This window comes from Schistocerca nitens, chromosome 8 (genome assembly GCF_023898315.1).
Source record: "Schistocerca nitens isolate TAMUIC-IGC-003100 chromosome 8, iqSchNite1.1, whole genome shotgun sequence".
In the NCBI taxonomy this organism is placed as follows: Eukaryota; Metazoa; Arthropoda; class Insecta; order Orthoptera; family Acrididae; genus Schistocerca; species Schistocerca nitens.
The window spans coordinates 250743922-250769883 of NC_064621.1; the positions used below are offsets into that span (position 1 = coordinate 250743922).

General features: G+C 40.8%; 1 protein-coding gene across 1 annotated transcript in view; it reads right to left on the reverse strand.

The window, feature by feature from the left end:
* Nucleotides 1–7973: 7973 nt before the first annotated feature.
* The window catches only part of LOC126199508 (mucin-5AC), an 846751-nt gene continuing 828762 nt past the window's right edge, over nucleotides 7974–25962 (reverse strand). The window contains exon 18 of the mRNA XM_049936430.1: nucleotides 7974–15114. Within this exon, the coding sequence (XP_049792387.1) occupies nucleotides 14872–15114 (243 nt within the window). The 3' untranslated portion in view covers nucleotides 7974–14871. The remainder of the gene's footprint in view (nucleotides 15115–25962) is intronic.

The following is a 25962-nucleotide window of genomic DNA, read 5'->3' on the forward strand; positions in this document are numbered from 1 at the left end:
TATGCCAACACTTTGGCCTCAATTTCTGGATAGAATCATGGGAGCTTTAGTGATGATCATCTATCAGCTAGGAACAGCCTGTCTACCCACTCTGTTAGTGATGTGGTTGGTCAGGTATGTTGCATAATATTATAGTACTCAGTAATTTGAAGTGCACTAGGGGATAGGATACAATTACATTTATTGGTATGTCAGGTGTCATGTTCTGATGTTTTCTCTAAACACGCGCCTGTTTGGATTGGAAAGGGAATTTCCCAAGATTGTAAACAATCCACAGTGTCCCACCATTAAGTGTAGTGCTACACTATGCTGAAAGTTCACTCTCCCACAAAAGGACTGTCTCCAAAAACTCCATTGTACATACATACATGATATTATAGGCACCTCAGTTGTTGAGTGTTTTGAGAAATCTTCCTTGAGGACAATACAGGCCCAATTATCTGAATTTCAAGAAAGAGATTCCAGGAAAACTCTATTATAACCCTAAATTTGGATGTTCTTGTGCGTGTGTTTCATCCAGTATATGTCAAGATTTTCGATATCCCTCTTTCAGGGCATGTAGATGGAAAATGAGCTATTATTAGTCTCCAACATAAGGATGACTGTTGCTCTGTGTGGTCACTTCTGGATTATAAGAGAAATCATACCATATATCCCAGTCATAAGCATTAACACTATTCATGGATTTTATAAACTTCATGTTATTGACTTCCCAATAGGTCTCCGTGATGTTGGTAAAATCAAGTGTGATATATGTTCGGCCTGGATGAATGCAAGTCAGGGTATTGGACCCATTGCTTCTCGCACTTCACTGGTTGATGGCAGAAATATGTAGAACTGTTGTCAATCTTTCAATGAAAAAGCAATACTACTGCTGCATCAAAAATTATGTCCCACCAAATATCCTCCCTACTGTCAAAACAAAAATATGTGTACAATATTGGCCCTAGATGCCTGAACCTATTTACTAATAACAAGCGATTGATAAAGCATCTAGTGGATTGCTCTACCAGTTAGTGGTGAATGAGTTTTTGATGTTTCTTTTCTCCAATTGTACATGTTGCTGTATGTGCTGACTTTGAGTGCCTTCTTGCTAATGTGGTGTGCTATTAGGCTGATTTACTGATTCACAAACCACTCTCAGAGAACGAAATGTATCATTTGTGGCAGCATATTGGGTTGTCTACACACTCTGGAGTCATAGTTATTTTGGATAATTAACTGGGGAAGAACCTGTGAGATGGTTGGTCTCTGAGCTTGAAGAATTTTCAAGACAAGTTGATATGATTTACCACACCAACGTTGCTTTGACCAACATTTCGGGAGATCAACAACTATACGCCATTAACTAATAAATTTGAAACGCCTTGAAGGGATCATTGGCATATAACGGGCAAATTCCGCAATGCTGCAAAAATTTTATCCAATATGAATTGCTAGTTACCATGACATATACCCATTATCATGAACCATTTGCATGATTATCACTCTCATTTTCTTGTTGAGCTACTGGCCGATTTCTGTATGTGCAGTGATAACATCAGTGTCCTGCTTGACAGCATAGAGAAATATATTTCGTTTCCAAAGAATCACCAAGAATATTACGCTGTACTTTTTGGATTCAATAAGATCCACACAGGCACTACTTCCGAACCTTGCCATGGCAGAATAAATTGCATTTAACTCAAGCTGTACATCTCAACGATGCTACGTTTCAGCACATAAGGAAGGAAGGGGTCATACTATAGCATTCAATGAAGAACGAGACCACCTTAACAAATATAACTGCATTTTCCATTAAACTTTAGAGGCAATGTCATAACTGGTGTAGTGTATGGGCGGGAGGTGAGTATCTGGCAGGAATTTAACATCTGTAATTTAGCAGAGTATGCAAGCCATTGTAAGGATGCAGATGTATGCTTATTAAATGATTTTGAAATGTATGAATGGAAGCAGTGATTGGATTCTGCATTTTGGAAGACAATGCCAGGGCTTTTGAAGGATATCTTGTTCAGACACACATGTCGACATTGAGCTCTTAAATTATGTCGACATGCTTCTGTTTCTGGAACAGGAAATTCATAAGGGACTTTGCCAATGTGTGCATAGGCACACCAAGGCAAATAATCCATGAATGAGTGAACAGTTTAATAAAACATTTGGCAATGAATTCTCGACATGTACATGGATGAATACAATTTACATTGTCTTCTGTGCAACAATCTCTATTTGGCGGAAGGTTTCTATGGTAGTCTAATGAAAAAATAAGATTGAGGGAAACCTCATCTGTGAGAGCAGTTCTGATGCAGGACATGTTTTGGAGGTAGACTTAACATTTCTAATATTCTGTGTGTCATTTGTCACTATGTCCACAGTATGGATTTCCACAACACGATTCCCACACCATCTGCTAACAATGCCAGAAGAAAAACAACAAAGAATTATACATTATCGAAACCGCCAACATGTCTTAAGTTGGAGCTGCAATTCGATAGTGTCAACCACGCAAATTCCTTCAAGCTGTGCTGTTGGTTGAAGGAATAGATTGATGTAAATACCAATAAGAGGACTTGTGTGTGGTTTTCAGGAGGCCTTTATAAATTAATAAGCAATGTAGTTTTGGCCAAAACTATGGAGAATGTTACAGACCACACAGAATAAGTTATTTCACCCACTGGGACCGATTTTATGATGTGAGAGAACATATTGCCAGGTCAAATTTTAATTCTGCAGTAGTCAGGCCTAGTTTAGTGTCGCTAGTAGTCACTGCAGAGTGTCGCTCTGCATGGTGATAAGTATAGATTTATAATTAAAATCAATGAAGTAATTGACAATATGCCGCTTGCTATGTTTAATTTTAATGTGATCTTATAAAGCTATATATTCTCTAAAGTTCCTCTGAAATTGTAAGTTTCCAAATATGGTACATTTATTTGTGGATATGAAAAAGGTGTATAATAATATTGTATACAGGATGAAAGGCATTCATTAGTTACAGTCGTTCTTCAGCTTACACAATTCAGTCACACACTCCTGTTTCCAAACATTCTGAACAAATAACACTTGCTTGTTCCAAACCCAGATATTTACTACATTTACAGGAGCTGTTCCTGGTAAGTCTGTTCTTTCTGCTATCACAGTATGCACAACATCCTATCTGTTTGTTAGGATGTTCGGTGGACCTTATTTTTGCTTCAATTTAGAAAATTTCTCAAATCCATGAAGGAATAATAGACGGTATGTTACTCATGGGATCTCGGACTCTCATTTGTTCTGTAACAAGCTCGTAAGATTAACGGCGCAAAAAAATATCTTCGTGGAGATCTGCTATCTGGGTTGTTAGCAGCATGATGCCTCCAACATCGAGTAACGAATAGAATATGACCATAGGCCATCGACGAGTTTGTGATGTGCAATTGTAGACAGCACACAAACTGTCATACATGTCTACATGTCCTTTCGTCTTGTTATACATGACCATCACTTCTGCTTTGCCAGTCTCTTAGTCAACACTATCATCATGGCAAAGACCAGATATCAGTACAACATTTTTGCCTCTCTTCGGAATATATGACACAAGAGTACAAAATTTTCTGAAGGCAAACGTATTTGAAACCACTTGACACTTACTTGTCTTCGCGAATTATAGTGGCAATTCCTTTTCGTTTCTTCGTGTGGTTCCTAACAAAGTTAGCGGAAAATAATTTTTCACTATTTCATCCAAATGGAGAATCGTAAATCAGTTATCCACTGTGATATTCCTGCCAGTTCCTTTGATGGATGTGTACAGTCTCTGAACTGCAGCAGCTAGAGTATTACTTACATAACATGGCCCCGCTGTTGGTGTTTCAACATAAATTTCCGTATGAACAGTATAAAACACCATGGGAACACAAAGAGAAATATTTTTATTCCATATTTGTCTGGGTTGCTGGGTATGTACTGTCTAAACCGACAATTCCTTGAAATGCCTATAACTTCTCACGGATTTTGAGGTATTTGTTGGGAGTGTATTCTGTTTCCAATTCTGGACAAAAATGACAAAAATATTTCTTACTGGAGATAACTTGGCATATTTCAGTCTTTCTTCTCTTGTTAAATTGTTGTCAAATAGCAGATATCTGACAAGGAAGTGAAATCTAGACAGTGAAATGATGAGCCTCAAAGTTTCTGCCAATACGCCGTCAGTCTTACATTGATCGTCTGCATTTAGGTGGTTAGCCTCCATCATTCCAGTAAAATATAGTAAATATATTAAAGCTTGAAATTCCGTTGCACTCATAGCGTTGCAATACCTGTTTCTGAAAAAATTACTTCTGTGGGCTTTGATAAACAGGTTCCCGTTTTCTACTATTCTGCTGGTAATACCATCAGTAAAAAAGTTCTTCAAAATTTCATGTGGTGTTTCCAGTTATTTTAGAGTAGGCTTCGCACCCGAGAGATGGCTTATTATATTTTCGGACCTAGTTCTAACATTTGTTTGGAGGTATATGTTTATTCAGTTTTGTAACCTGATCTTTTCCAGTACACACTAGGGCGTCTGTGATATTGTCAACAGAGTCTACACCATCAGACCCCTCTTGTTCTGTATCAGTGTTTTCAGGTTGCTCCTGTACCTCATCTATAGTTTATTCATGTTCATCAGAGTCACCTTCATGATCACTCTCTGCCATAACCTCAGCAAAGAACTTTCAAATTCTTTGAAACACTCTTTCATATGCATCCATACCACAAAGTAGAAAAAAAAACTAAACTGAACATAGCAAAACAATGTAATCAATAGAAGGTAACACTGCAATAAATTAACAATAATACAGCAATAATGGCTTACCTTTTACTATTACTGCTAAAGCCAACATCTAAAATCACATGTAACGCCATTGCTCACATGGAACTCTGAGTCTGCTATTGTAGACTGTTCTAACACGACTGCTCCAGACAAATAAACCAAAGGAGTAACATAGTACTGCTGATTGTAGAAAGGTACACGGGTAATGTGAGTCCTAAGTTCAACGAGATTAAAAGGAAAGAAAAAAATTCATCGGTGCAGGCTGTCAGTCTGCTCATGAATACTGCAGGGTTAACCATATCATGATCTTCAATAAAGAATTCATCACTCTGGAAATGATGAAACTTTCAACAGAGTTCATGAAACCTGTTTATATGTATGTAAATATGTATGTTAGTGCTATCTCTACTACAAATGCATTGTTTTCACTATGAGTTTGAAAAAACTGCTTAATGAGGTGTCATCTCAATGCATTTAACTCATCATTTGAGTGATAGAATGAATGTATGTGACATGTATAAAGTAAAAATGTGTGTGTGTGTGTGTGTGTGTGTGTGTGTGTATGTGTGTGTGTGTGTGTGTGTGTATGTGTGTGTGTGTGTGTGTGTGTGTGTGTGTGTGTGTGTGTGTGTGTGTCTGAGAGAGAGAGGGGGGAGGGGGGAGGGAGAATCTGAACTCTAAGTGTGTGGGAGCATATAAGTACTGTCCATGCTGGTTAGAGCGCAAAGTATGTTGTTTGAGAGCACACAGTGGATTTTTTTTTTTGCACATTGTGTGTGAGTTAGTGAAGCTCTTTTCCTGTGCTGGCCATGAATATCAGTATTTTATTTGTTTTGAAGTTATGTCTCCCAGGCAGACTGTAAGCAATTGAAACGTCCCCTTCGGAAAATTATGAAGGACTATGCTGGAAAACCTCTTACATTATTTGATTTTCAAACAGCTGAGCAAAACTGAACGTACTCAGACATTTCTCTCTTTACTTATTCTTATCATCACTAAACTGACACACAAATTTTTTTAGCGCAACGCAATCTGACTTTCAATAATCCCTACAACATAATGGCCCTGACTAACAGTAACGTGTACCTTTCATGAATCACATACCTCACAGAAATCTTCGTTACTCGAACCACTGCAATACAGCGAGCGCCAATACTGCCACCTAAATAAAAGATTCTAACTACTGAAGGCACTAACTACCGATAGACATAGTTAGCAAATGAAAGATTTTGATAGAAAACAAACAATGTATTTACCTTAATAGTGTTCAAAAGTCGTCATATATATATCAATTCATGACATCCATCTTTACAACGTTCCTTTTCCTGGCAGACACGCGTCCACATCGTCTGCTTCTAGCAACCTCTCAAAACTCAGGCGTCTCTCATCTCTCTCTCCACATCCACCACTGCTGGCGGCTCACCTCCAACTGAGCAACGCTACGCGCTGTTCCTATCAAACAACCCCAAAACTACACAAGCGAATATTCCAACAATGAGTCCAACCAGCCACAGACTGCACATAGCACAGTCAGTGCTTTTCATACAGAGTGCTACGTGGCGTTACCAACATAAAAACCTAAACAGCCTACTTACAGATTCAGTGGTGTCAACTGCCTGAGACATTAAAAATATTGAGCCATTGCAAGCTGTGAAAATTAAATGCGTCAACATCAGAGATTTGACACTAAAAATTATGCTAAAACATTGAAAACTTTGCTATGATTAAGCCAAACTTTGGAAAAAAAGTGCTTCAGTTGTGAAAGAGCATATTGACCTGTGGGACTTATTACGCAGATATCTTGGTATGCTGTTAAATTTTGTTTGCATCCTATAGTCGGTATTTGTACATTGTCTTCTGTATAAACCTGTAATTATTAAATGAGCTGTAAAGCACGTATGAGCTTGTGAAACATACATTTTGAAAAAAGTGTTATTAACTGAAATGCAAAGTGTCTGAAATCCATTTTGAAAAAAAAGGAACAAGTAAATCTAATTTTTTAAACTCTAGTCACACTTTTATCTTTCCACATCAGTCCAGTGAAGTAATTGTTTACAACATGAGCCTGCTAGATCATACTATGGACTGACACACCTGCATTGCACGTCTTTTTTTGTGAAAACAAACGCTTTAAAAGTGTTGCTGGTTTCAATTTTTTACCACTTACAATGGACGGATGCATCTGCATTGCACGTGTCTTTTATATGACAAGAAATACATTTACACTTAATTCAAAGTGTTCTTGGTTTGAGATATGATTGTCAAGCGCTGACCTCACTTCAAACCATACAGTGAAGCAGACATGGCACTACCTCTTCTGCTGATTTACTCTTGTCGGTCCTCACAGTTTGGGACCTGACTCTTCATTTTTGTCCAGCACAGTTTTCTCTATCTTTTCTTCTTTGTCATGTTATTTCTAACCCAACTCGCCTCAATTTTTGTTTTTATCGACATAAGGTTTCTCTTAAATTACTTATATTCTCCATTTTTCCCGTTTCTACTTATCTTACAGAGACATGTGTTGTGCAGTATTACTAGTTTTTAGTCGTTTGCCTGTATAGTAGTGACTGAATTTCGTACTGACAGAGATATTCTAGTTTTATACCTTTGTTAGAGGAATTTATATTTTGCTTTCAGCCAGAATTGTTGTATTGTCTGATTCACTGAGTTTACAGTGTCACCTAAATATTTAAGTTGATTAACTTTTTCAGTTCACATTCTGTGATACAAGCGAGGTGGTTATTGGATTGAAAGGAAGTCGAATTATATTAAACTGGAAGTCCGATATTCTCTGCAACTGGCAGACCTTTCTTCTGTGTTTACATGTTCTTTGGTGAAACTGGTAGCGTTGATCTACTGAGAAGAGCGAGTTGTATTGGTTTCCTTATATTCATCGAATAACGACATGCTGTTTTATAATTCATTTAGACTAAAAGTACATGATTTATTTTTAAAAAATACTTTCCGTGTTACAAGAGAAGAGTGCAGTCTCATTCCACAGTACTAAAAATATAGCAGAGAATGTAAGCCTGACAGTATACTGAAATTAATATCATATCTGACATAACTGTGTATTATTCAGAGATGGAATACAAAAGCGACGTATTTTGTTTGTTGAACTACTCGCATTTAATGAACTGATTTGGAGAGTGGGACAGGAATTTAAAAATTGACAACAAAATCATATTGCTAACACTGATTTATTACGTATATTACAAAAATACATTATTTACAGTTGAATAATGAGATGAACATTCCGTAACTATGTTTCATCTTGCAACACAGCATTCCATACGTAATTCGGAGTGTTGTGAATTTATGTACGTTTTCCCAACACAAGAGACTTCACACGAATGATTCGAAATATGAGCTAATGATTTCCTTTAACGTTCGATCACATACAAGTCATTTCATTTTTTTAAAATTTATTACGTTTATTATACTAGTGAGGGTGGTCCACATTGTACGTTACACCGTAATACTATGTACATGATGGTTTAGCAATAAATATGGTGATGGTACGAGAGTCTCATTGGCAGAATACTGGTAACAGAGAATATCATGAAATACCCTAAGCTACGATTTGATTTGGTTACGAGTACAGGGGCCGATGAAAGTAACGGCACCTTTCTTTTTTATCCATCTCTTGACGCAGATGAATAAATGGAATAGGGGAGTGAACAAGGCAAGGCGTGAGACTTGGCGCTCTACCTTTGAGCGGCGCTGAGGCCTCTGTGCTGCCGTAGCGTGGAGCGATCCCTGGGGCCGCGTTACGGCTTTAACGCGGAGCTATTTCATCTGTAGCACCCGCACCTACCACCCCTCCGCCAGGCCATACCCCGCCCCGAAATTGGCTCCGCAGGAAGGATAAGCGGCAGTCCCCACGTGTGGCGGGGCAGCGGCAGACACCACTCGGAACCATACAGCTACTGGGGCGCTCTAGCGGAGACAAAGCGAAAGACTGCTGCAAAGAGCACCTCCTCCTCTTCCCGTCACTTGTTCATGCACTTTTGCAGGACAGGCGAGGAGTTATCGCTCTGCCTACTTAAATACGGCTAGGAAGGGTTTCGTTGAGCGGTAGGGACGTAACTCATATCAGTATCTTCAGCCTTAATGTTTTGTTTCCTACAACGAATATCGTTGTCAGTAGGGCAAGAAAAGTTTATTCTTTCCATTCAGTATTATCTTTCTCACCGTCCTTTTCTGATTCACCTACTGACGTAAAATTGAAGGATAGTAATAGAAAAATGACGAAATGACCTGGAGCTCCAATAAGACATCCAGTGCTTACATATTTAATTTACTAAACTCAGAATCTTAACAGTCAAAGTAATCTACAAACACCAGCATAGCACTACAAAAGTAGCTATAATAGTGATAGCTTTCGTGAGAAACAAAATAAGGTCCAAAATTGTAATGAATGGAGCGGCAACAAGCAAGTAACTAAGTCTAAGGATGCAATGTATCACATGGAATGAAATTTATTTTCGACGGAAGGCAGAGAAATTTTTCTTGAAAATTATTAAATAAAGCTTAAAAAGAAAGTAAGCAAAGAGACACTTCTAAGGTTTTACAAAATACTGCTATGCAGAGAAACGAAACCTAGATAACAAGACGAAAACATATACTTATCATTTTGATTTTGTAAATGAGATTTCTCATTGTATAGAAGAATAGTCATGCCAATATCGAAAGGGAAATACAGAAATAAAAGCAGAATTATGATTAATGTCTTGAAATGAGAGGAAAAATCAGAGCACAGAAGTAAATGGAAAGAGCACGTTGGCAGGATGGAGGACTACAACAAATACTATACGAATAAAAATCAACATGACAAGGCAATACAAGGCGATCTGACACCAGACGGAAGGACGTTGACTAATTTCTGTGAGTAAGCAAAGTCTAATATGTGCAGAAGATGACGATGGTGATAGTAATTAAATTCACAATCTATTTTTTCAGACCTTTATAAGATTAAGTTCCCTTGCTAAAATAAGTGACTGGGTACATAACCGTTCGTTGCTACTGTACGTGGTAATGTAAATACCCAGATGAAATGGTTTTGTCTACTTGCATTCATTATGTAGTTACCACAGTACTAATCATGATAGGGAACTCGATTTTGTGCCGAGATAAATAAGTATTCTTCTAAATATGAAAATTAATATACTAATACAGTTCACATAGTGGAACATTCTAATAAGAAACTGAGTGTAGAATATGAGTCAATTGCTTAAAAAATATTAGTACGGTGAAGAGTAGTCAGGAGGACACTGGCAAATAATGATATTACAACTGAGGGCTAAGCAGTTAAAAAGAAAAAGAAAAAATGGAAGAGAGAAGTTTCTCTTCTCTATTCAAGCAGCGATGTCGAAGAGAGAGAGACTTTAAACTCAGACTGTCAAAGATGAAGAAAGTTTCGTTTGACACAAAAGTGTACATGTTTTATATGTGGGCTTTTACATCTACATTACTCCGCATAGCTCAAACGTGAGCCACTGGAAGACGCGACAAGAAGAAAATGGTAGCATTAGAAATGTAATGTGACGGATTTATGTTAGAAATTATGTAAGGAGATGAAATTACTAATTGACACAATGAGTAGGTGCTGGAAAGAAATAATACTGGGTGTAATAGGTCTGTAGGTCTGAAAATATTAGCACAAGATAGAAACTTCTAGTAGAAAATTGTAAAAAGACGTGAGAGATGAGTAAATTCTTCTGCAATTATTATCACGAAAATCAGTGGACAATGAATTAGCATTCCAAATGACTCATCCATATTCTTTCTGTGTTCTAAACTGATGCATTATGAAATAGGTATTATAATAATCTCAAACATTTCGGGAAACCTGGAAGTCTGTGGCCACAAATCCCGTGGGAAAAGTTCCTTAACAAACGTCTAAGAAAGAGAAACAACGGAAAAATCGATGCGAGAACAGTAACAGTTAAGCAGACACCCTGTTCGTTTGCTAAGGAAACCAGCTTCCACCCTTCGCAGGAGGAGGGGACTGCGCCATTTCGCACTGGCTGGGTCTCACCTGCGCCAGACAATTTGGATGCCGAGACTCGATTTACAGCCTGTCGGCGAAGGCACCATTAATTCGGGTCGGCTGTCCGCGCCCCAGACGGCTGTTTGCGTCACGTCTGGCTCATTAGACGGGGGAGACGGCTGGTCTAGACCTCACCGAGGCGCTGCTCGCTTCCCAGCGACAGTCGGCATTCCGGGCGAGGTGTAGCATTCAAAGGAAAATGACACTTGAACAATTGGGAAAAAAATTGGTTCAGTGCGAAATTACATTCCTCGAGTTCACAGGTGATTTCCCTCATATTAGAGTAGTCGGGTCCATTAGATGGCAGTACTTGTGATGACCCCGTAACAAAACAGAGTATGGTATGTTAAGAGCAGCTGAAAACGCTTTTTCACAGAGCAGCGAACAGAAGAGGAGCTTTAACTTCACTTCTGTCAGATATGGGGGCCGATAGTGTACGGAGGGCAGTTAAATTCAGTAATGCTTCAAAGCACGACATGAAGATTGATACAAGTTCAACCATTTATACCATGGTAAAATCTGGACTTATTAAATTAGTTTATACAGGATCAAGCAAAGATATTCTACAATTTCCTGTAATGTAGTTTTTGCTAGATTCTGGAAGTAATACAGGAAGATTATTGTTGCAAAACGAATATCCATCCACATCTTTAGCAGCCCAGCTGCCACGGAAAGTTTTTATAATAAAGTTGAAGCAATACTTAGAGATCTGTATACATATAGCTATACAAAAAGATGATTTACATAAATAAATAAAACTATATAATAAGGCAATTATATAGCTTTTCGTCTACTCTTTTTGATCATCATATTGACGTGGTGTTGGTTAAAATTTTAACACAGGAATTGTTCATGGAAACTTATTAATGACAAAAAGGTTTGAGACAGCGTGACTGTATGTCACCAGTCTTGTTCAATTTATATGTAGAAATGACTCTCCTGGAGCAAGAGAGTAGCTATGGAGGAAAGGAATCAATGTTGATCATGTACAGGGTGTCATCAGTAAGTTTTGCTGATGATCAGGCTAGTCTAGCTCACGTTGAATACAATCTTTTGAATGCGATACGATATTCATATCAGCAATATGGCAAATGGGAACTACGGTAGTCATTAGTGACACTAGATTTCAAGTGCACATCAATGACGGGAAGTTGTGAGACGACTAGAAAAAATTATATACCTAGGACCATACATTGACAAAAGAGGATTGGGTAATACAGAAGTAAAAATAGAGAATACATCAAACCAGAAAAATAATAAGGTGTATGAGCTCTTTCTTGCTGGAAAGAGAATATTTACAACAACAACAAAAAACGAGTAGTTAGGCTAACGATTGAGTCTGTCCTGTAGTGTGGATCAAAACTATGGGTTGTGCACAGCTGTGGAAATTATCTACAAAGGAACACGAGAATGTGAAGAAAAATACTAATGATGAAATAAGAACTAGAATCAGGACGAACGGTAGATGGAGTTGAATTAAAATTGTGAAACTGATTTGTTGAGAACGCTAGACCACCGGTCCCGATTTTTGGAACGGAAACCATCTAGCAGATGGAAATGCAGCAGATCAACGAAATAATCGAGCATCGCAGCTTATCCAAGATGAATGCTCTGAATAGAGAGGCATGGTGAAAGTAACAGAAATGGAGGAAAATTTCTTTAAATTGAGCTTTGTATTAATTAATCTCGTGTAGTGGTAATAATAAAACTAAGTAGAAGAAGAATAAGGAAAGGTGGAAACAGGGCACTCTAAGGGGAGCAGTAATAAAGCCATAATGGGATATAGGTTCTAGCGCCTGACAGTAGAAGAACAAAAACGTCATCAGGTGTATGGAGACTTGGAACGTTAGGAGCAGCAGAGCCATCTGGCGGCGTGGCGTGCAGTGCTACTGTGCGGTGGTGCGGAAGGCGCATGGTAGCCCCTTTTGCGGCTGCCCGCAGCGCACGGAGTGGCGGCAGCGCGACAATGGCCGGTAGTTAGCACGCCTGAGGTCTGGGGTCGCACCATTGTGGCCGCTCTCTTTTTTGCGGGCGCCGAGAGGCAGACTCTTTAGCACCCCGCCTGACGACCGGCTCTCCGGCGCTCGCATTGTGTCTCCACTCCCCCCAAACACGAAAAAGCGCTAACACGGATTAAGGAAATCCGTTATGCGGTCCGGCCGGGGCGTGCCTCGGGTCGGTGTGCCATTTCTTGCTCCAGTGGTTCCCGCCGGCCGCAGTCCACACGCCCCGATTGTCCCGCGACCTGTCTGCAGATGGTATCGCTTCCATCCGGCCGCGGCGTCAACCAAACAATAGGCGGGGGTCACCAAAATTTTTCGACGCGTGAAAGTGGAAGGAGGCTTGCGACCGATAACGGATACCGAGCACAAGTAAGGACACTGCATCGGAATGACCTCCAGGAAAATGAGCCATTGTCCCACTTTCTTCTGATGAAAATTCGCGACATAACTCGCAGTCTTTCACTTGTTCCGCCCGTTCAAGGTGAGGACGTGCCCATTCGCCGCGCGCGGCCCCACCCTCGCGAGCGGCGGAGTTCTGACGTGAACTCTCGACGTGCCCGTTAACCTGGCATTATCCCGCAGCACGTTCACCTTGTACCGCCTTACAGGCCTCTCCGTAACATGAAAGCAACGGAAGTACTTACATACCAAGTTGCTGGCATCTGGCACTCTGGTATTTCCCACTGAAACCAATCAATGGTAAGAGTGCAGACCCAAACGATTGCAGCCCCACAATACCCCTCTCACGCCATAAAAGAATATTTTAGTCTTTTCCCAAAATATTGGTAGTATCAAGGCCACAGGTGTGACCCTACTTCAACAAGCTATACAATTCGTAAATATCAGCCTTCTGCAACAAATTGATTAGCCTCTTTCTACATTGGACCTCTATTACTGCCATTTCCCAATGAACCTACTCAGCATGAGAGTACATATTAAGTGCAAGCACTCAATATTTTTACAATTGCGACCACACTTTTCAATATATCTATCTTAGAAAGCACGAACGAGACACATGGTGCACTACGGCTGTGGGAGGCAGATTATTCGGCAATCTCAGGTCCATCACTAACGACAGCACAGAGGTGGTAATGGTTTAAGACTTATTTTGATGTCCTTCACTCACAACGGCCGAGAAACGTCATGTGATTCGAGAAAGTGACAACATTTCGAGCACAAACCTTTCACGTAGGCACTGTCATATTTCCCACAGCTGACTAAGACATTTGTATGCAGCTACTGTGGTAAATAACTGCCTCTTTGCTACTCGTGAAGTTCACTGTTCTTGCTGGTTATGACTACGACTACCAAGTATAATACCACTTTTAATCCCACACAAAGGCGTTTCCAGCCTAAATTAGTTGGTTCATAGCGTTATCAGCACAATACTGTAGATTTATAAAGTATTTGTGGATTTACAACTACTCTGACAATTTACGGACTTCACCCCAAATTGTCACTAAGACTGGAGGTTAGAAAACCACGTGACTTGTAGCGTGATCTTATATATTACCTAAGATCCACAAGAAGTTCATATCACTTGTATATACACTCATAAACGCGTTCACCGTTTAAGTTTCAGAGCACAGAAACTGAAGAGCATCTATGTCCACCGATGACACTCAAGTGAAGAAAGTACGTATGATTCGATGCTGAAGATTCGTTGCTTCACAACCTAACTCACATTTGGTTTGGTACGCAGCGATAACGTTTATCGTTCGAACGTATGGTTGTGCGGAGTCAGAGCACTGGCTGAGCACGGTAGAGTAAGGTTGAACAGGTAACTGCGGACGTATTTCGGGTTGACAGAAAGCGTACACTGTTGAATGTCCGTCTTCGCAGACACATCACTTGACCGCGACACAGTGAGAGGGATGCAGCGATGTGACGGCACGTCTTTTGAGCAAGCGCTGTGTGTCGCGGTGGGCGGCTGCATGATATGTCCTGCGATACGACGAGTGTAGCGGCGACTCGAAGAGCCGCTTCAGGCATCGGGCGCCGATTTCGCCCCCGCTCTGGCTACGCGTTCAGCCGACGAACGGGAACTGTGCGTACGGCGACGGGAAGAATCCCGGGAAAGCGGCGGCCGGCGGCGCCGTCGCCTGGACGGGAACGGACGTCGTCACGTACGTCGTCAGCAGCGTCGGCACGACGCGCGTCGACGTCAGGGTCGTGTACGCCGTCTTTGCGCCGAACGTCAGTTTCAGGATCTTGCTCTCCGTCTCGGTGACCACCGTTTGCGTGACAACTGGCGTCGAGGTGACTGCGAACTGTCGAAGGAAATGGGGTGTTTTGTTATGACCAAGTTGAAACGATAATAACAAAAAATGGTTCAAATGTCTCTGAGCACTATGGGACTTAACATCGATGGTCATCAGTCCCCTAGAACTTAGAACTACTTAAACCTAACTAACCTAAGGACATCACACAACGCCCAGTCATCACGAGGCAGAGAAAATCCCTGACCCCGCCGGGAATCGAACCCGGGAACGATAATAACAGAACAAAAAACGATACAAATACACTCGTATGGGCATGGGTTAGAAGGATACAGTAGGAGACTAATTTCAGTGTGCGAAAGAAATCTTTTGCTATTTGTCATGTACACACTGCTGTAATCCAGATATCATTATGTTCTATTGTATACAAGTCAAATATTACGTCAAAAGAACCTTATGTTAATGGGCCAGTACACTTTGTAAGGGTACGAGGCTTTCCAGACGTTTTGTAGCGAAAGCTTTTGGAAACCAATCATTTCATTGTTTGAGGGTGAAATCTCATACCTATTTTGAATATAAATGAACAAGCTTTATTAGCAGAAAGTCTGTTCGTTTGTTTATCCAGAAGAATCGTTAAGAACTTAAGAGTTTAATTATTATGTACAAGGATTTATTAACCATTAGTTACTCGCGCGATAATTTCTAACACGGTTACTCGCGGGGATGACAGGTGTCATCGACAACACAAGCAGTGTATTTGTACCCTTTGAACGGTGTGTATGAATTATTTTAGGAGTGCTTTATATAAATCCAAATGAAATACATTTAACACATGTGTACTTTAGTAAGATGTAGACTACGTGAAAAATATTTTTCGAAATTATTCGTCAATACCTCCAACATCTTTCTGACAGTAGTTAACCTATCAGTCTCTTCACGAACAATTCCATCAACGATACTATCAAACATCAGACATCTCAAGAGCAACCTCTGTCATGCATAAGTAACATGATTCAAGTCAGTTGCCATTTGATTTATCCCACAACGTCGATAAATTCTTTCTAGAACGTCTCAAAGATTCACACAGGTACTACAGGCCAATGGGAGCTCTGACCCCTATAATACGTTTTTTTAGCATCCCTTTCGCTAGAAAAGCGGCTACAGACTTCATTGACATAAATATTAGTACATGTACAATAATGTGTATTATATTTTCATCCAAGTATAGCTTCATAATGTCTGTTTCTCTCTTTGTAATAGGAGCTACATGTTTGGGTCCAGGTAAATGCGCAATAATATTACTAGATCATGTTCTAGCATCGACGGATATTTACTTTTCCTCCATTTAATGATTACATCTTTTCCTAAAGAGAATATTTATGTTACTTGGGTAAGTATTTTAGGTAACAAGCAAATTAGCTGTAATTAGATTCAATACACCTGAAAGTAAGCACACGAAAGTTTCGCTGGACCGAGGAAAGAAATAAAGGAACATACACTTACTTTCCTTCAGACTGTAGCAGCAAAGCTCGCGCGGATGACCAGTATCCTCCAGGCTACATAACTGTATCATAAATAATCTAACGTGCGTTGATGAAAGCCAATAAAGCCTGAAGTTGGTGGATGGCGAGATAACGGAAAGGCACTGGAAAGTACGGGGTCAGACAAAACAGAGCAGGAAAATCATGTAGATGCTGAGTGTCAGTCGCGTGGGAAAGAAGCGTTTAGGAGCAAGTCTCATTTCCTACGTTGTGTTACTTGTCTGAGGTATTCCGCATGGGCTCCGTGTCACCTCACGAGCGTTAAAGCTGTACTTGGCGTCGTGATGTGCAAAGTAATCGGATGCGGCAAAGGATCCTCTGCGTGAACGATAGGGTCAAGGAATAGCAACCACCAGATCATAAAAATAAGTTAAATTCAGGTCAACTGGTACTTTCATTTTTTTTATGTTTGGAAGTTTTTGACACGGAGTTGTACCTAGATGATTAACCTCTGATCACGTTTTGTAGTTAAAGGCACAATAAAAGCTTTTTTATAAATCAGAGTTGATAAGTCGTAGTTCTGGTAGAATCTGAGATCTTCTACAGACATACAAAGAATTATCAACGAGTCGGGGTTACGGATACATCTCGAAGCCACAGACCAGCAGTGAGGTAATTTAGAAGTTAAATCAGTCCTCTCAACTTGGCATTTGATCAGTACACCTTAATACTACATTGCCGCAATTGTGTCATAGCTTGTGATTATGTATGTTCTTAAGATGGGTCTCTCGTGTGACAAGAGCTGTTTGGCTTTATTCAGTGTATTTAATCATCACGTGTTGTAACAAAGTCCATTATACTTTCCGCAGAGTCCGCAGCTCGTGGTCGTGCCGTAGCGTTCTCGCTTCCCACGCCCGGGTTCCCGGGTTCGATTCCCGGCGGGGTCAGGGATTTTCTCTGCCTCGTGATGACTGGGTGTTGTGTGCTGTCCTTAGGTTAGTTAGGTTTAAGTAGTTCTAAGTTCTAGGGGACTGATGACCATAGATGTTAAGTCCCATAGTGCTCAGAGCCATTTGAGCCACTTTCCGCAGAAGACAACTTTAAAACTGTCAAAGCCTACGTCAATTTTTCCAAAAATCTCTCCTTACAGCTGGTTGGCTGATTTCTTCAACTCCTCTAACTTTACATCATTGTTCATTGTAAATTTGTATTCCTTCTCTCTGCAGGAGCTTTCTCAAGTACCTTCAGGACTCAGTTGTCATTTATCACCAGTGAAGCATTTAGTTTCGTGTACTATTTATGTTAGTGCATCTTGATTAAGAAAAATAGTATGTAATAACTTTACCTCTTCTTGGGTATGCTCAAGGTTTTATAAAGCTTTTTGAACGAAGTCTTTATTACTTTCGACTGTTCAAATCCTTGTACAGAGAAGCTCCAAAATTCCAGTCTGTCTTTCGGTTGTTTGCAGGAGAAATAGTTCATAGTTCAACAAATTTCAAAACCGTCTACTTATTTTTTTTAAATATTGCCCTGTGGTAAAGCACGAAATAGCTCTCTTTGGTGGCCTACAAATGCAACTGCAGTATTGCAATTTGTAAATAAAGTGATTGTAACAGTTAGGAGAATCTCAGTCATGATGTTTCCATCTGCTAGGAAATTTCAAGGTTTTAATGGTCTACCAGACAAATATTTTTTACTACGATTAATGGTACCTGTTTCATATTGATCTTCAAAGCAAAGGATTTGGATGAAGTCCCGTGGAGCCAATGTCTATTTTAAACTTCGTTTTTAGATCGTATATTGAAGTTCACGTATAGTGTCTTAGACATAAAACTTTTTTGTTGCTGAATAATTTTTAATTAAGGCTATAGTTATTTTTCTAATGAGGAATTAGTTGACACTTTATAAAATTTGCAAACTATTACTACGTTGCATGAAGAGCACAGGCCTGAATAGAATAACCTTGTTCATAGATCGTTCAGTCTTTATTAACACAGACATAAATGACTTCATGAACCTAAAAAGTTAGCCAAAGAGAATGTATGTATGGTATCAACCTAGTGTTGGAAGCAGAGGTCATGTAACTACTGACTCTTCTATTTTCCTTCTTATGCTGTTATAAGCCTGTGTGCGTCTTAACATGGTCAACAATGTGTGCCGTTCTGGCTCGTTATTTGTATTTCTTTTCCATCTTATAACTTGCATTATTTCCATGGTCTCTATAACATCTTTTCAAGACTGTACCTTTTTCCAGTAGATCAACAGTCCCATAAACATTTTTCTTGTTCTTTCTCCGTTCGCTCATAGCGCGCGTTAAAATCGTATTACTCGCTTGCTCTATACCTACATCCCAGTGTCAGCTTCTTGTATCGCATGATTACGTTCACCATTTGTTTTCAGTTCTATTTGTACCATTGGTCTGAAGAGCCCGGTCGGTTTCCCCGCAGGTTTCTCCTGTCAAATATTTTAAGTTCTTGCTCATGAGCATTGGTTTACGCTGAGATTTCGCATTGATAGGCGACAAGACGCCCAACCAGAACATCAAATATTTAGAATTTGAGGCACTTGTTTAATATCCCTGAAAACATTCACCTTTGGGTACATATTTTTATTTCACTGAATGCCGAATTTGTCATCCTTATTTACTGAAATTTGTGTACCTATTGAAAGTTTCATTTCACTCTGAGCGTCTTCTTGTTATATACACATTTTTAGTTTATGATTGATTGATCACCGTCCTCTTGGTTGCACTTTTTAGGCATTGTTCTCTCTCCAAGGGCACTATTTCTACGATAACAGTAATACGAGGTGTGGCTAGAAAAAAACAGGACTAGTACTGGTGAAACAATAAAACGAATGCAATAAGGCTGAAAGTCGCGTGGCCTGTCACGTGACTCTCGTTCCACCTACTGCTCGAGTTTCATCTGCCTCCTGCACTCAGTCTGCCCGTGGCGTCTGTTTTAAGTTGTTTGTTGTTGTGTTGTTGTTGTGGTCTTCAGTCCTGAGACTGGTTTGATGCAGCTCTCCATGCTACTCTATCCTGTGCAACCTTCTTCATCTCCCAGTACCTACTGCAACCTACATCCTTCTGAATCTGCTTAGTGTATGCATCTCTTGGTCTCCCCCTACGATTTTTACCCTCCACGCTGCCCTCCAATACTAAATTGGTGATCCCTTGATGCCTCAGAACATGTCCTACCAACCGATCCCTTCTTCTGGTCAAGTTGTGCCACAAACTCCTCTTCTCCCCAATCCTGTTCAGTACCTCCTCATTAGTTATGTGATCTACCCATCTAATCTTCAGCATTCTTCTGTAGCACCACATTTCGAAAGCTTCTATTCTCTTCTTGTCCAAACTATTTATCGTCCATGTTTCACTTCCATGCATGGTTACACTCCATACAAATACTTTCAGAAAAGACTTCCTGACACTTAAATCCATACTCGATGTTAACAAATTTCTCTTCTTCAGGAACGCTTTCCTTGCCATTGCCAGTCTACATTTTATATCCTCTCTACTTCGACCATCATCAGTTATTTTGCTCCCCAAATAGCAAAACTCCTTTACTACTTTAAGTGTCTCATTTCCTAATCTAATACCCTCAACATCACCCGACTTAATTCGACTACATTCCATTATCCTCGTTTTGCTTTTGTTGATGTTCATCTTATATCCTCCCTTCAAGACACCATCCATTCCATTCAACTGCTCTTCCAAGTCCTTTGCTGTCTCTGACAGAATTACAATGTCATCGGCGAACCTCAAAGTTTTTATTTCTTCTCCATGGATTTTAATACCTACTCCGAATTTCTCTTTTGTTTCCTTTACTGCTTGCTCAATATACAGATTGAATAACATCGGGGAGAGGCTACAACCCTGTCTTACTCCCTTCCCAACCACTGCTTCCCTTTCATGTCCCTCGACTCTTATAACTGCCATCTGGTTTCTGTACAAATTGTAAATAGCCTTTCGCTCCCTGTATTTTACCCCTGCCACCTTTAGAATTTGAAAGAGAGTATTCCAGTCAACATTGTCAAAAGCTTTCTCTAAGTCTACAAATGCTAGAAACGTAGGTTTGCCTTTCCTTAATCTTTCTTCTAAGATAAGTCGTAAGGTCAGTATTGCCTCACGTGTCCCAGTATTTCTACGGAATCCAAACTGATCTTCCCCGAGGTCGGCTTCTACTAGTTTTTCCATTCGTCTGTAAAGAATTCGTGTTAGTCTTTTGCAGCTGTGGCTTATTAAACTGATTGTTCGGCAATTCTCACATCTGTCAACACCTGATTTCTTTGGGATTGGAATTATTATATTCTTCTTGAAGTCTGAGGGTATTTCGCCTGTTTCATACATCTTGCTCACCAGATGGTAGAGTTCTGTCAGGACTGGCTCTCCCAAGGCCGTCAGTAGTTCCAATGGAATGTTGTCTACTCCGGGGGCCTTGTTTCGACTCAGGTCTTTCAGTGCTCTGTCAAACTCTTCACGCAGTATCGTATCTCCCATTTCATCTTCATCTACATCCTCTTCCATTTCCATAATATTGTCCTCAAGTACATCGCCCTTGTATAGACCCTCTATATACTCCTTCCACCTTTCTGCTTTCCCTTCTTTGCTTAGAACTGGGTTTCCATCTGAGCTCTTGATGTTCATACAAGTGGTTCTCTTATCTCCAAAGGTCTCTTTAATTTTCCTGTAGGCAGTATCTATCTTACCCCTAGTAAGATAAGCCTCTACATCCTTACATTTGTCCTCTAGCCATCCCTGCTTAGCCATTTTGCACTTCCTGTCGATCTCATTTTTGAGACGTTTGTATTCCTTTTTGCCTGCTTCATTTACTGCATTTTTATATTTTCTCCTTTCATCAATTAAATTCAATATTTCTTCTGTTACCCAAGGATTTCTACTAGCCCTCTTCTTTTTACCTACTTGATCCTCTGCTGCCTTCACTACTTCATCCCTCAAAGCTACCCATTCTTCTTCTACTGTATTTCTTTCCCCCATTCCTGTCAATTGTTCCCTTATGCTCTCCCTGAAACTCTCTACAACCTCTGGTTCTTTCAGTTTATCCAGGTCCCATCTCCTTAAATTCCCACCTTTTTGCAGTTTCTTCAGTTTTAATCTACAGGTCATAACCAATAGATTGTGGTCAGAGTCCACATCTGCCCCTGGAAATGTCTTACAATTTAAAACCTGGTTCCTAAATCTCTGTCTTACCATTATATAATCAATCTGATACCTTTTAGTATCTCCAGGGTTCTTCCATGTATACAACCTTCTATCATGATTCTTAAACCAAGTGTTAGCTATGATTAAATTGTGCTCTGTGCAAAATTCTACCAGGCGGCTTCCTCTTTCATTTCTTAGCCCCAATCCATATTCACCTACTACGTTTCCTTCTCTCCCTTTTCCTACACTCGAATTCCAGTCACCCATAACTATTAAATTTTCGTCTCCCTTCACAATCTGAATAATTTCTTTTATTTCATCATACATTTCTTCAATTTCTTCGTCATCTGCAGAGGTAGTTGGCATATAAACTTGTACTACTGTAGTAGGTGTGGGCTTCGTATCTATCTTGGCCACAATAATGCGTTCACTAAGCTGTTTGTAGTAGCTTACCCGCGTTCCTATTTTCCTATTCATTATTAAACCTACTCCTGCATTACCCCTATTTGACTTTGTGTTTATAACCCTGTAGTCACCTGACCAGAAGTCTTGTTCCTCCTGCCACCGAACTTCACTAATTCCCACTATATCTAACTTTAACCTATCCATTTCCCTTTTCAAATTTTCTAACCTACCTGCCCGATTAAGGGACCTGACATTCCACGCTCCGATCCGTAGAACGCCAGTTTTCTTTCTCCTGATAACGACATCCTCTTGAGTAGTCCCCGCCCGGAGATCCGAATGGGGGACTATTTTACCTCCGGAATATTTTACCCAAGAGGACGCCATCATCATTTAATCATACAGTAAAGCTGCATGCCCTCGGGAAAAATTACGGCCGTAGTTTCCCCTTGCTTTCAGCCGTTCGCAGTACCAGCACAGCAAGGCCGTTTTGGTTATTGTTACAAGGCCAGATCAGTCAATCATCCAGACTGTTGCCCTTGCAACTACTGAAAAGGCTGCTGCCCCTCTTCAGGAACCACATGTTTGTCTGGCCTCTCAACAGATACCCCTCCGTTGTGGTTGTACCTACGATACGGCTATCTGTATCGCTGAGGCACGCAAGCCTCCCCACCAACGGCAAGGTCCATGGTTCATGGTTTTAAGTAGTTGACGTTTTGTCTGTGCGTCGGAAAATGTTGAGTGTACAGAAAGAACAGCGTGTTAACTGTGGTGTCACCGCTAGACACCACACTTGCTAGGTGGTAACTTAAATCGGCCGCGGTCCTGTAGTACATGTCGGACCCGCGTGTCGCCACTGTGTAATCGCAATCCTAGCGCCACCACATGGCAGGTCACAAGACACGGACTTGACCTCGCCCCAGTTGTACGGACGACATAGCTTGCGACCACACGTATCACGTCTTCCTCTCATTTGCCGAGAGACAGATTAAATAGCCTTCAGCTAGTCCATCGCTACTACCTAGCAAGGCGCCATGTGTATCATTGCTAATTGCTTACTACTATGCAAGAGATGTATTTCAACAAGAACAAGACTACATTAAAGTTAAGTATATTAAAATCTCTCTTCTTTTCTTTATAGTTTTCATCCAGTCTCCTGTTTCAGAATTTACGCCCGTCTGCGTTAGTTTCGCGTGCACCTAGCCACTCATTGTGTCGAGACCTTAGGGAATCGACACAACATTAACATCAAATTTTGTTTCAAACTAGGAAAATCTGCAAGTGAAACGTTTGTAATGTTACAACAAGTGTCCGGCGATGATTGTTTATCGCGAACACAAGTGTTTGAGTGGTTTAAACGATTTAAAGAGGGCCGCGAAGACACCAGTGATGACACTCGCACTGGCAGACCATTGTCAGCAAAAACTGATGCAAACATTGAAAAAATCGGTAAACTTGTTCGACAAGATCGCCGTTTAACAATCAGAGCAGTGTCTGAGTTAACAGGAGTTGACAAGGAAAGTGTTAGGCAGATTCTTCATGAAAGTTTCAACATGAACAAAGTGTGTTCAAAAATGGTTCCAAAGTGTCTCACAATTGAACAGAAGGAACGCCGAAGAATGATTTGTTCTGACATCCTGGAAAACATTGAAAGTGATCCCACCTTCTTACAAAATGTTATTACTTGCGATGAATCGTGGTTTTTTTACTTACGATCCCGAAACTAAACGCCAATCGATGCATTGGAAAACTCCTGGTTCTCCACGACAAAAAAAAGCACGAATGTCAAAATCGAAATTCAAGGCAATGATGATTGTTTTTTTTTTGACATCAAAGGGATTGTGCACATTGATTGGGTACCAGAGGGACAAACAGTGAATCAGCATTACTACATTAGCGTCCTGGCTACCCTACGTGAGCGAGTACGGAGAAAACGGAACGATTTGTGGAGAAAAAAGTCATGGATCCTTCACCAAGACAATGCCCCAGCTCACAGTGCGTTGTCAGTGAAGACGTTTTTGGCAAAACACAACATTCCCATCTTAGATCATCCACCCTACTCACCTGATTTGGCCCCCTGTGACTTTTTTCTTTTCCCTACAGTCAAGTCAGCTTTGAAAGGAACTAGATTTGAGACTGTTGAAGCAGTAAAAGAAAAAGCGACGGAAGTAATGTATGGACTTACCGAAAATGATCTGCAGCCTTGCTATGAACAGTGGAAAATTCGTATGGAGCGGTGTAGAGACCGAGGAGGAGAGTACATTGAAGGAGATAACATGAAATTGTAAATAAATGTTTTTTCCAGCATCAGTCCGGTTTCTTTCTAGCCGCACCTCGTACAACTGCCTACTTAGCAGCTTGCCCACGTAAGCCGCAATTGGTCTTTGGCCTCGCCATTCGTTCTTCTCCACCTTCTTCGGTCCGTGTATTGTTATTCAGCTAGTCTCTTTGTACACATATTCTCTCTGTTAGGTTGTACACATTTCAGCCGTGCTCTTTCTCTTGGCCTTACCTGTGGTATCCACTTCCACCACCTGTTTGATGATATGGCCTTCTCGAAATATTAAGTGCCCGCCCCACTCTAGTCCCCCTCTCTTTAACCACTGGCACAATGTCTTTTCTCTAAGGGTTTATGCTCAACTGGTCCAAAAATCTGTCTGATCAGTATTCTTAAACTTCAGGAGTCTTGTTTTGAATCTATTGGGTCAGAGACCACGTCTCTGCTCCGTCTCTGGCCACAGGTTGTATTACAGTCCTGTTGACACTCGGCTTCGTAGATCTCGATTAGCCTGGACTTGGGCAGTTTCCGAGTGCAACTCGTTTAGTGCTTGAATTTTTTCCATTATTTTCTGGTATCTTATTTTCTTTCCTTGAGTACTGCCTCAAAATATCTGAAGTCTTTTACCCTTTCAATGGTTTTACCATCCATATCCAAATTATCACGTGCCAGGTTGTGGTTAGTAGACCATTCACTCCATCCTAGACTTAGAGCCAGGCAAGGTGGATTTAATGAGTGAGCTAATACAGTACTGGCCATTAAAATTGCTACACCACGAAGATGACGTATTACGGAAGTGAATTTTAACCGACAGGAAGAAGATGCTATGATATGCAAATGATTAGCTTTTCAGAGCATTCACACAAGTTTCGCGCTGGTGGCGACACCTACAACGTGCTGACATGAGGTTGGTCGAGATCCAATGACTGTTAGCAGAATATGGAATCGGTGGGTTCAGGAGGGTAATACGGAACGCCGAGCTGGATCCGAACGGCCTCGTATCACTAGCAGTCGAGATGACAGGCATCTTATCCGCATCGCTGTAACGGATCGTGCAGCCACGTCTAGATCCCTGAGTCAACAGATGGGGACGTTTGCAAGACAACAACCATCTGCACGAACAGTTCGACGACGTTTGCAGCAGCATGGACTATCAGCTCAGAGAGCATGGCTGCGGTTACCCTTGACACTGCATCACAGACAGGAGCGCCTGCGATTGTGTACTCAACGACGAACCTGGGTGCGCGAATGGCAAAACGTCATTTTTTCGGATGAATCCAGGTTCTCTTTACAGCATCATGATGGCCACATGCGTGTTTGGCGACATCGCGGTGAACGCACATTGGAAGCGTGTTTTCGTCATCACCACACTTCCGTATCACACGGCCTGATGGTATGGGGTGCCATTGGTTGCACGGCACTTTGAACAGTGGACGCTACATTTCAGATGTGTTACAACCCGTGGCTCTACCCTTCATTCGATCCCTGTGAAACCCTACATTTCACCAGGATAATGCACGACCACATGTTGCAGGTCCTGTACGGGCCTTCCTGGGTACAGGAGATGTTCGGCT